At 35.3% G+C, this 13,322-nt stretch overlaps 1 protein-coding gene across 1 annotated transcript in view; it reads left to right on the top strand.

Annotated features, from left to right (window-relative positions):
* The window catches only part of nsmfb (NMDA receptor synaptonuclear signaling and neuronal migration factor b), a 94,189-nt gene extending 91,468 nt beyond the window's left edge, over positions 1-2,721 (top strand). Inside the window, exon 17 of the mRNA XM_022667420.2 lies at positions 1,907-2,721. Within this exon, the coding sequence (XP_022523141.2) occupies positions 1,907-2,004 (98 nt within the window). The 3' untranslated portion in view covers positions 2,005-2,721. The remainder of the gene's footprint in view (positions 1-1,906) is intronic.
* The last annotated feature ends 10,601 nt before the right edge of the window (positions 2,722-13,322 follow it).

Below are 13,322 nucleotides of genomic sequence, written 5' to 3'. Positions count from 1 at the left end.
GCAGCAAATGATGCCCATCAATCAGACCCTGGCAAACACACACCAACACACACACACACACAAACACACACATACACACACACACACACACGTGAGCGACATCTCCTCAGACTGCATATACAAGCAAATATGTACAAACCGTGCGACCTCTGACCTTGTAACACACTCCCCTCCTCCACTGCACTATTGATTTGTTGGTAATTACTCTTCAGTTAAAATCTTATTATCTTCCCCCACAGTCTCTGTCTCCTTATTGGACCCAGGAGATTCGGCTCATCCTCCCTCCATCTTTCCTTCTACGCTCTTTCTCTCTCTCTCTCTCTTTCTCTCTCTCTCTCTTTTTGTCCCCACCGGACTCCCACACAGAGTGATCAGCTCGGCAGGATAATTAGTGTTTTAAATGGAGAAGTGTATTTAAGCCTCGCTCAGAAAATGAACAGCGGTCTAAACTCAAGGCCTTTTTACACTTTATACTGTATTATCAGTGCAACACATCTATTGATAATATAGACTGTAGAGATGCTAACCTTCAAAAGTTTAGTTTTAGGCAGTTGTAGAGATCTGTGGAGTTTGACTGATGCTCTTACCCAGAGCAATTTACATGTAAATTACATATACATACATATATATATATATATACGTATATATATACGTATATATATATAGAGACAGAGAGAGAGAGAGAGAGAGAGAGAGAGAGGCATGAATACTGATACTGGTGTTGATTGCAAAGGAGGTTCCAGTACCACCATCCAATACCGTGTGCCTATAGTGCACATCAAGTCTGAATTATATATACAGCTCTCGAAAAAAATCAAGACACCACTTCAGTTTCTGAATCAGTTTCTCTGATTTTGCTGTTTATAGGTTTATGTTTGAGTAAAATGAACATTGTTGTTTTATTCTATAAACTACAGACAACATTTCTCCCAAATTCCAAATAAAAATACTGTCATTTAGAGCATTTATTTACAGAAAATGAGAAATGGCTGAATAACAATAAAAAAAAAAGGTGCAGAGCTTTCAGACCTTATAATAATAATGCAAAAAAACAAAAACAAGTTCATATTCATAAAGTTTTAAGAGTTCAGAAATCAACATTTGGTGGAATAACCCTGGTTTTTACTCAGTTTTATTCATGCAATTTGAAATTATTTCCTTCACCAGTCTTACACACTGCTTTTGGATAACTTTATGCCTTTACTCCTGGTGCCAAATTCAAGCAGTTCAGTTTGGTTTGATGGTTTGTGATCATCCATCTTCCTCTTGACTATATTCCAGAGGTTTTCAATTTGGTAAAATCAAAGAAACTCAACATTTTTAAGTGCTCTCTAATTTTTTCCAGAGCTGTATACAAGTAAATGACAGTAGATGATTATATATATATATATATATATATATATATATATATATATATATATATATATATATATATATATATATATATATATATATATATATCAAATTGGCTGTTGTGGACCTCATGACCACATGATCACGCTGAGATTTAAAATATGCTTGTTTGGAAAAAAAAAAAAAGTCTATGCTGTGATCTTGAGAGAAACGATGAATGAGCAGTTTCCAGGTTCCTGAAAGGTTTTCAGAACGTTCCTGGAAATTTCTGTAAGGTTGCTAAATGTTTGTATAACACTGTGATGCAAACCATTATTACATCACACGTTTTCAGAATGTTTCTGGAACATTATTTCTGTTCTATGTTACAGGCTAACCATTTTACAACATTCTCAAAACACATGGATAAACGTTCTTACAACGTTCTCTGTTAGCTGGGATATAGTTGTCCTCTTTGCACATAGTGATTTTGAGAGCATTTTTAAAGTTTTAAACACTCAATGTCTTTATTCTCAGATTGAAAAGTGAATTCCTCTTGTTGTTCCTCCTGCAGGGAAGGAGATGATCGAGATGTACTTCGACTTCCGTCTGTTCCGGCTGTGGAAGAGCCGACAGCACTCCAAAATGATGGACTACGACGACCTTTTGTGACCCAGAGTCCCTTCCTTTAGACAGCCTGAAACAGGCGCGTAGCTCCATTTAGAGCCCAGCGTGGCCAAGTTCCCCTGGCCCAAACGCTCTGAGCTAGAGTAGAGGCTGGAGGAAGATGACGGATGGTGATGAAGACGACGGTCGATGATGGCGTGTGGTTGGTTGGTTGGTTGCTTGGTTGGTTGAACTCTCCGCTGTTGGATGCAGATGATGGCAGGAGATGGATTCGGGCGTGGCTGTAAGGTGCTGTTTGTCTACCCCGTCCTTTTTCAAATGTCGTCGAAGAGCCAAGACGTGGACGAGACGTCTACGAGACGTCAACGAGAATCTGTCTCTGGAGAGAAGTGTCTCTGGAAAAGTGGATTGCAGGAACATTAATATATTTAATATATTTATGACCGGGAAGGTCTGAAGACATGGTCTGATGGAAGTCGTGTTTTTGGTTTTTGGAGAGAACACGTCCGAACAGAGCGACCTAACGTAGTAACTTAACGTTTTTATTGAGTAGCTGTGTGTGTTTGTAGTGAACTACAGGGATTTGGGGTCTTTTAAGCCTTTCCGTCTTCTTAACGCCTTTTAAGGAAACTCAATATTTACAGAAAACACAATATTTACATGTTCTTTATCAGGGGCGGCAATAGGGAAGAGAATATATATATCTTTATACAGTGTATGTCCCACATAAATATATATATATATATATATATATATATATATATATATATATATATATATATAGTCAGTCATATATATATATATATATATATATATATATATATATATATCGATGATATTGTAGTATTCGTTAATACATCAGAATATTGGTACTTCACGTGTTTTTTGAAGTGGCCTTTTCCGTTAATTTTCTCAGTTTTATTTATTTTTTTCATTTTTTTGAAGTGCACTTTTTCCGTTTCTTATGTTCTGTCCAATTTTTTGAAGAGCACATTTTCCGTTTTTCCAGTTTTGTCCGTTTATTGAAGCTTACATTTTCAGTTTTTTCAGTTTTGTCCATATTTCGAAGTGCACATTTTCCGTTTTTTCAGTTTTGTCCATATTTCGAAGTGCACATTTTCCGTTTTTCCAGTTTTGTCCGTTTATTGAAGTGCACATTTTCCGTTTTTCCAGTTTTGTCCGTTTATTGAAGTGCACATTTTCCGTTTTTCCAGTTTTGTCCGTTTATTGAAGTGCACATTTTCCGTTTTTTCAGTTTTGTCCATATTTCGAAGTGCACATTTTCCATTTTTCCATTTTTGTCTATTTTTCAAAGCGCGCATTTTCCATTTTTTAATTCTTGACTGTTTCGGGGGGAAAATCTCAGGTTTCATAAGCTTCACTGACTTCCTTCTGCACTCTGAAAGCAAGAAAGAGCGTAAACAAGCGAGAGATCAAGAGGAAGCGACAGGTAGTCATAGTGAATTAGCGAGATTGAGACGTCTGAACACGAGGTCGGCTAAACAAACCTTTTCTAACTGTACCGTTTTTTTTGTGGGCGTTAGATTTCAGTAGATTTAGACTAATAAAATTTCTTAGATCATAGATTTCCAGCTGTCTTAACATTAGTCACTGTTTTAATAATCGCTGGACAGATGCCAGATTACAGATTGTGCTCTGAGTCTAATTTTACATGTTTTCATGTTTGTTGTTTTAGAGGTCATCTGCTGTTTATTGATTAGATAAACTTTCAGAATCAGACTGTAGAGTTCACAACGGCTTCCTCAGACTGTACTGTACTTTTATGCTCACTATGATGTCATGATGATGTCATGCATTGATTGATGTGTGTGTGCACACGATTGATTATTCATTCAGAAATTCAGTGTTGATGTGTAAAACTCTGGTTATTGTGTAAAGATGATGTGGGGTAGTAGAAGGTGAAATAGGTGAAATAGTTGAAATGTACTTTTTCACAGCAATAGTGATTAATAATAATTTTATGATCATTAGCATTACCAACCAAATGGTTCCTTTAAAGCTTTTATGGGGCAAATTTTTCCTTTTTCTTCACTATTTAGAAGATTGTGCTTTCTGTGTTGAGCTAAGGGTGGGCAATATGATGATGTGGTAATTATACTTTTAATACGTTGTCACAATATGTATCATGAATTTGGTAATTACTAGATTTAGACCAACTAAAGAGGGCCTGTTAAGAAAAGAGTGTTTGAAATCCACATACATTTCATATCTACATCAGTAGCTGATTGGATGCCATACATGATGACATCATTATGTACTTTTACATACTGTACTATGTACTTTTTCTGTTTTTCTGTTAGTTTGGATTTTTATATTTATTTGTATAAGTGTAACTTTGTGTGATACATATTGTTTATTAGGAAATTATATTGAATATCATGTTTCATTGCCATATCGCCCACCCTTACAATAAGCTTTTCACAGTGCTTGGCTAGAACTAGTAGAAAAATGCTCTGAAAAAATCCCCTGGGTTTCTGTAAATGTGTGTGTGTGTGTGTGTGTGTGTGTTGACCGTAAAGACATGGGCTGGGCTGGGCTGAGGCACTGAGATGTGACAGTTGTTAGTTGTGTAGCTGTTTGCCTGTTTGTGCACACAACACACGCTCACACACTCTTTCCCTCTGAGAGCATTCATGCACACACACAGACACCCACACACACTTAAACCCTAAACCCAGGCTAAAATATTAATAAATCTCTATGTGTGTGTGTGTGTGTGTGGTGCTGCTGAGGCTGTTTTGCTATATTGTATCATTCTCATGGAGAAGAGTTGGCACGCTGTGTAAAATGTTAATAAATGTGTTATAAAACTGAATGCTTTAAACAATTTAAAGCACAAATCCTAAGATTAGGTCTGTCACAATAACACAATTTTACACACACACACATATATATATATGGGTGATATATTATCCCAAAAGCAAGAAAAAAGGTGCTTCCGAAAATTTTAAATGACTCTTCATCAAAAATGGTAGATCAAAAATAGACTTCTTTATTAAATTAAAAATGTGATGTTTCAGCACATGCTTTAATACCTTCCAGTTTTTTATATATCTGACAAAGGCCTTGAATCATGGGCTGGAACATCATGTTTTTAATTAAATAAAGAAGTAAATTTTTGATATATCGACCCAGAAATAATAGTGATAAATAGTAATATTTTTGTCATTATAATAAATAACAACATAATGGTTATCTAAAAGCATTATAATACAGTTAGAATTGACTCTTTAGGAGCAATTAAATGTTTAATTATTAATAATATTACATTTTTACTATATCGACCCAGAAATAATAGAGATAAATTGTGAAATTATTGTCATTTTAATAAATAATGATATAATGGTTATACAACAGCATTATAATTCAGTAAGACCTTACTTTTTAAGAGCAATTAAATGTTTAATTATTAATTTAATTATTAAATGTTATTAAATACCCTAAATAAGCTAAACATAACTACATGACATATGTATTTCCACAAGAATGATCTATCTATCTATCTATCTATCTATCTATCTATCTATCTATCTATCTATCTATCTATCTATCTATCTATCTATCTGACTATAAAAATATCTATAGAAAATTTAAATATTATATAAAACCAATTGGAACTATTGGCAGTGTGGGCAGTGTGCCAAATCCTGCTGGAAAATGAAATGTGTGGTCAATACTTTTTATATTGCAATATATTGTGCAATATCAGATGTTGATGTATTTTTTTTTAATCACTACATTTAATATAAATGTATATGATAATATTCTAATGATATAAATTAAGGTCTAGCGCCTTTTTGCTGGCTGGTTACAGAGTGAATCGCCCATTTTCATATGTTTCAAATTCTCACAAAACAGCCTATTTTCATCCAGTTTAAAGTCTAAACTAAAGTGTCTCAACAATTCCAACAGTTTTAAGTGATTGACAGTCTTACATGATTTATTTCAATCACTAAATTTACATTTATCTACAATTTACACAGTGGGCCAACTTTTTTAAATTTTTTAAATTCTATTTTTTTTCCTGGTTGCTTTTCTGTTTTATCCATAAATATGAAAGCCAAGGAGCTGTGCTGAAGCTGACAGGAACAATAGTGCTGACCTTAATGAGCTTAAATCGGCATGCGGACGCTGTTGGAGGCTCGGGCCTTGAGCCAGCTGTACACATAAGAGAACCATAAGGACTCAGCAAGAGATGTGGAACCATCTGGATTGTTCTCAGGAGGACATCTCTCACTGACCTCACTGGAGGATTAAAATCACTTAGGATTCTTTTTTTCTATTTTTTTTATAGTATTGTTCTAATTCAGTGTAATAATTTGTTAATACAGGTGCATCTCAAAAAATATAATTATTAAATATCATTAAAAAGTTACTTTATTTCAGTAATTCAGTTCAAATGTGAAACTCATATATTATATAGATGTATTACACACGCAGAGTGATATATTTTAATATTTTATTGATGATTATGGCTTACAGCCAATGAAAACCCCAAAATCAGAAAATTAGAACATTATATAAGACCAATTGGTACTTTTGGCAGTGTGGGCAGTGTGCCAAGTCCTGCTGGAAAATGAAATCCGCATCTGTACTGTAAGATTTTGCGGGAAAACACTGCAAACTCACTTTAGACTTGATCATATAACACAGTGGATCAACACCAGCAGATGACATGTTATTAGATTTCATTTTCCAGCAGGACTTGGCACACTGCCTACACTACTGCCAAAAGTATCAATTGGTCTTATATAATAATCTAATTTTTTTGAGACACTGATTTTTGGGATTTCATTGGCTGCAAGCCATAATAATCATCAACAATAAAGGATTAAAATAGATCACTCTGTGTGTAATACATCTATATAATATATATGAGTTTCACATTTTGGACTGAATTAATAAAATAAAGTAACTTTTCAATGATATTCTAATATGTTTAGATTTTTTGCACTTGTATTTTAATCATTTCTTCAAAATCGATGGAGCTGAATCATGCCATTTTGATACATATTTGTCATATATTGTATATCATGTATTGTATGTGCACTGCCCGTGTCTGAGAGCTCAATGAAGGCTGGCATTGGTCCGGCCAATTTGATTTATATAAAGTGGATCAGAACTGACTGGAGCTTTGACATCTTCCCAGCTTTCAGACTGGACTTGGAAACGTTAAAAAAACACAGATCCATTTTAAACCTGCATGTCTCCTCCAACCTCCTCTGGATCTTCCCTGGATCTTCTTAGACATCTTGTACTCACGGCTCTACTTTGTAGCAATAGACTGATTGTGACATTTAGAACATTAAGAACGTTCCTGGATGTTCATGTTTCAGCTGTATCTTCTGTATCGTCTTTAATCACGGACTCTTTGGCTTTGCAATACTCGTTTAGGATTGATTACTGGGCTCAGGAACTGTTTTCGTTCCCATTGCCGTTGGCTGGTCGCTGTAAAAAGTGAACAACACTAGGATTTTCACAGTGCGTTGATGTACGATTATGATGTGTGGATTATTCTTCACAAGAATGACTGTGATGTTTGTGTGTAATAACATGATTTATTCTGTGCGTTCTAGTTTTGCCCACAAATGCATCAACCTTTGTAACAATTGTTGGCAGATTTTGCAGTTTGCTGGTAAAAGAAATGAAAAATCCCATTTAGACGAATGTCACACGGGCCAAACCAAGGACAGACACTCGCAGATACTAAATACAAAATGTATTATCCAAAGGGAGCTAGGCTTACAGGCGAAGGCAAAACCGGTCAGACACAGGAAATCCAGCGCGAAAAAAAGGCAAGGCAAAAAGAGTAAATGTACAATAATAGATCAGTAACGATAAACTAACGATACAAAACACAAGGTGAGAGAGTAGTCAAAAAGAGAAAACAGGTCAATAACAAAGGCAAACTAAGCAAACTAGATTCAATACTTGGCAATGAACTACGGAAACTGAGGGGTATTTATACAAACACAGACCAGGTGTGAGCAATCAGAAGCTGGGGGAGCATGAACACGTGATCAGCAGAGACAGGACAGTCCGGTATGAGTGCATGCTGGTTAATGGGGTCTTTGTTTTGTGACTTTGTGTGTCCAGAGCAGGCAGACTTAAAGCATCAGGACTGACTGAATGAAAAATATTAGCTCATTGTTTAATATTCCAGACAATATTAAATTTGTACATTATACATTAAAATTTAAGTGTTATATTTAATATCTAGCATAATTTAGAAGAACATTACATTTAGAACAGTAGCTGGATAGAAATGTGATAAAACCAAGCTTAAAATCGTTAATCATGGCACTCTTTCCCCTCATCACTCCTAGGGTGATGTCGATCAGCAGGAGGCATCTGTGAGCTGATGTATCAGAACCAAGTCGCTGCGCTTTCGTTCGAGTGCGCTGTGATAAAACTCGGCAGTGCTGCATCAACAGCAGTTCAAAAAGAGGCAATGGTGTTGAGGCTTCCTGGTGTTGGGGTATCACTAGTAATAGGGGGAGTCCTAATGAGTGGATTGGGTAATTGGCCTTGTAAATTAGAATTAGAAAATGGGATCAAAAAATTGAGTCAAAAATCGTAAGTGTGTGAAAAGTTTTTGCATTTTGCAGCATTCTGTAAATCCTGTCCAACCATGTCACAGAACTAATACAAAGCATTTGTGGGTGGAGCTTAAATAGGGCGTTTAGCCTTCTTAGAACTGATTATTTTACTAGGAAACAAAATGAAAGAGAAAAAAATGGACAAAAAAAAAAAAATCACAGAAAACACAGAAAGTTCACATTATTATTAAAATGGAGTTATTTAAAACCATCTGGAGTGAGAAAGATTTAAAAATTAAAAAAGAGAAAGAGAAAAGCTACTTTTGATCGGCTTCCTCTAAAAGAAAGTGAACTGGAATGACCGATATTGAATCATTTCTCATAAAAAAACGCTTCACATGTTTTACAATTGAAAATCAACCCCTTATTCCAGAGCTGTGGGAATCTGAGCCATTCGTATTGGACCCGTCACCCCTGCCATTTCTCCTAATTGACACCCCGGCGATTGATCAGAGGATGGAGATTGGATTAAATCACGTCTGATTGACAGTGTGGTGATTGCGCTGCTGGCTGTCGTGTGGCTCAGTGGTGAGAAATGATGGTTTGGGGGGGTTGTGGTGGGGGGGTTGGGAGTAACAGTTGATCAGCTGCTAGCTAGGCTTTTAAAATGAATTATATGAACTATAATGTTTGAAACCTCTGTAAAAAGCCTGGTGTGTGGAACTAACAGCCATTTAGGCCCATTTATTTTAGTAGCACTGAGACAAAAAAAGGTGGGAAACCCTTGCTGTGTGTGGGTGAGCATTATCCTGCTGAAAAACGCCAGTTTTATAAGCTTCGTTATAAAAGGAAAAACATTTGATATGAGTGTTTTATCACTACATGTATCTGGATATACCTTGTTAAGACAACTGAGATTGATTTCCTTTGACTTTTCTCTTGAGTTTTTAAACGTATTTTCATGCAAACAGAGACAAAACAAAGCAACTTCAATTGCAGGACTAGTCCAGCCCTGTAGGGGGCACTAGAGAGATTATTAAAAGAGACCACTTCAGTTTCTAAATCAGTTTCTCTGATTTTGCTATTTATAAGTATATATTAGAGTAAAATGAATGTTGTTGTTTTATTCTATAAACTACAGACAATATTTCTCCCAAATTCTAAATAAAAATATTCTCATTTAAATCATTTATTTGCAGAAAATGAGAAATGGCTGAAATAACAAAAAAAAAGATGCAGAACTTTCAGATGCAGACCTCAAATAATGCAAAGAAAACAAGTTCATATTCATAAAAGTTTTAAGAGTTCAGAAATCAATTTTTGGTGGAATAACCCTGATTTTCATGTTCTCCTCCACCAGTCTTACACACTGCTTTTGGATAACTTTATGCCTTTACTCCTAAAATTCAAGCAGTTCAGTTCCTCTTGATCGTATTTTATAGTTTTCAATTTGGTCAAATCAAAACTAAACTCATCATTTTTAAGTGGTCTCTTATTTTTCCCCCAAAACTGTACACTCCCTATCTAGTAGGGAGTGTACTATAGTAGTGTACTATAAAAAACAATACAAAATTATGTGATAAAAATGTGATTTAATTCTCAACAAAAATAAAACAATCTAATGCACATAAAAGGAATTGTTGGAATGGCATGAAACTTTATATCTCTGAATGTAATTATCATATATCTATGTAATTTATTACAATATTAAAGAGTATTAGGGAAAATTGTACAGTCCTTAAAAGGTAGCTCTAGTAGCCTGTTGGGCACCTTAGTTTCATTTGTGTCGTTTAAAAAAAATATCCAGATACATGTGGGCAGAGCCTAAAGCTGATTCATAGTATGTACTACAGTATATGTAGGTATATAGAGTGTGCAGAAGTGTGAACGATAAGTATATGGGCTGTTTTTTTCATCAGGTAACATTGCCATATATTTAACACAACGATATTGATCTTGATAAAGTAGTCTTGGTAATTAGACAGATGAACTCCTCTGGTAATTTTGATACTGTAGAGAACTAGGAGCTAACTCACGGTTTCTATATCTTTATTAGTTCAGTATATATTGCAGAAATTGTACACAAACTAGTCCTTTGCTGTAAAAGCTGTACTTATACAATCAAACTGTATTGTATGTTTTATCTTGTCTAATAGTACAGTAGTACAGCACTGAGCATTGAAGACGTTTTTTTGAAAATGATGATTTTTCAGTAAAACTTTGCCTAGTTTCAAACCAACTCCTGTCTTGTCTTTCTTCTTTGTCTTTAGTCTGTCAGAAATTTTCCCCAAAATCAAGAGTGTGCCTTATAATACAGTGAGAATTATGTATAAATTCTATCAGTCAGGTTTTAAGGAGTAGTAAAGCCACTTTGTTGAAGTACAGCATGATAAGGGTGAGTTTTCAATGAAGTTTCTCAAGCACTAAGCTTGGGTGCCGCAGCATTAGCATTAGCCGCTAACCGCAAGCCAAAAGCTCTTTCGTAATTAAGAGTCAAGTATATTGGACGGTAGTCTGTGTGTTTGCAATGTTAAAACAAGCTACATAGGACGAAACGCTAGCTAGTATAGCCCTGGGTTACCAGAAAACTCAGTTACTCAGTCTAGCACTGTGGTTAGTGGCTAATGCTAATGCTGCTGCACCCAGCCTTAGTGCTGGAGAAACTTTACTGCAAACTCATTCTTAGACAAAATACTGTAAATCTAAGCTTACTGTAAATAAACAGAAGCGCTTTACTTACCCAAATAAACAGTTTTCAGGAGAGAAATCTGTGGAGATTAACATTAACGTTTGACTTGTTTGAATTTTTTTTTTAAGAATTTTTACTTATGTGCTTCCCTACTAGAAGGGAAACATGGTGACGCCCTTGCTCACTTTGATGTAGGCATCCTCACTAGTGTTGCTTAATGCGTCTTATAGTCTGAAAAAAAACTTTATAAATAAGTTATTTAAAGGTTTTGCATTTCACACTGACATACCAAATATCAAGGGGTCTGGAACCCATACATATCAGGTCTTACTTGGACTCTAATAATTCATGTCGCCTTACAATGAATGTGTTCATTTAAAATCACTTACAAAATAACACTTCAAAACTTATACAGGTGTGGGCATTTCCTAACAAACCCCTGAGATAAAACTTCATAGCCAGTTTACTTAATGCTCTCCCATGACTTTTGGCATTAGGCATAGTGCCAAGAGTGTAAATGTCTTTTAAATGTTTATTAATCATGGAGGTTTTGATTTTGGTACGTAGAACCGGACAAATTTCAAACTTTAAAGGGGACGTCTTTAAAATGACAAAAATGTTACAGTAATATTCTTAGAATGTTCAGAGGATGTTAATAAAATGATAATAAAATAAGAATAATCCCAGCTAAACATTTTTGTTTAGTAGAATGTTTTGTGAATGTTACAGTTACCATTCTAAGAATGTCTAGGGACGTTATCAAAAACACAAAAATAAGAATATTCCCAGCCAACCATTTTTGTTTAGTAGAAAGTTTTGTGAAATGTTACAGTTACCATTTGAATGTTCAGGAGATGTTATTAAAAACACAAAAATAAGAGTAATCCCAGCCAACAATTTTTGTTTAGTAGAACATTTTTTGAATGTTACCATTACGATTTTGGGAATGTTCGATCTGGCAATTTTTTTGGATGTTTTTAGAACGTTTTTTTTTTTTTTGCATCTTTAAACATTCTGGTAAATGTTACTTGTGTCAGTGTTTTCTTTTTTAGTTTTGGAAATGTTGTAACATTAACACTTTTAACATTTCCATAATGTTAGTATTCGTCTAGCTGGGATATGAGTTGTGTTGTGTGAGAAACATTCTAATAACATTGTGATGCAAATCACTATTATGTCAAACGTTTTCAGAACATTCCTGAAATGTTACTTCCATAACGTTACAGGCTAACCTTTCTGGAACCTTTACAAAACATTGATAAACATTCTTAAAGTGCTCTCCATTAGCTGGGATACAAATTACGGATTTACCTTTTAAGTGCAAAATCTGATATTTATAATGCATTTGTTTAGAAATGACATTCTGAATAGTGATAATTCTGCGAGTAAACAGAAGAGACAGTATGGAACGGTAAATAACTGTAAATAATATACAGCAGATTGTTGCCGGATGCTTCCGAAGCTGAACTGACAGCTCTGCTGCTGAGATAATGAGAGAGCTGATAAATATGAATGACATTTACCTGGGGCTCAGTGTGCTTTATCACCATCGCCATCTCTATTCCTTATTTATCTCCAATAATCTGCCACCACACACACACACACACACACACAGGCCTCCACATTCCTCTTTCATCATTCGGGTAATAAATCTGAGAGTGTGAGGTCCGGTGGGTATCCTCTGCTTATAAACAGATGTGACCGGGGCTGGGAACCACACACTGCAGTACCTCCTACCTCACAGCAGGTCTGGCCTTAATATGGGGGCTTTTATTACCCAGGTTTATAAATAATTCAGGGTTAAAAGTGTAAAACTCTGATCTGACCATTAATCAATCCAGACTCACAATTCACAAATACCACCTAATTCCTCACTTTACAAGACAGAACCCTTAAATACGTCAACTTCTCTGTAGGCTTGGAGACATCTGGGATGAACCATCACACAATGGGAACATCTACTGTGGTCAGACGAATCAGAATTCCAGATGGGATTTATCCTGAAATAAATAGTAGACCTTTTGTACTCAGGATAAAATACGACCAAAAAAGAAAGGACCATCCAGACTGTTATCAGCAACACATCCAAAAGCCAAGGACTGTCATGGTATGGG

The sequence above is a fragment of the Astyanax mexicanus genome, chromosome 22 (assembly GCF_023375975.1).
Source record: "Astyanax mexicanus isolate ESR-SI-001 chromosome 22, AstMex3_surface, whole genome shotgun sequence".
In the NCBI taxonomy this organism is placed as follows: Eukaryota; Metazoa; Chordata; class Actinopteri; order Characiformes; family Acestrorhamphidae; genus Astyanax; species Astyanax mexicanus.
This window is presented reverse-complemented; position numbering and strand designations above follow the sequence as displayed.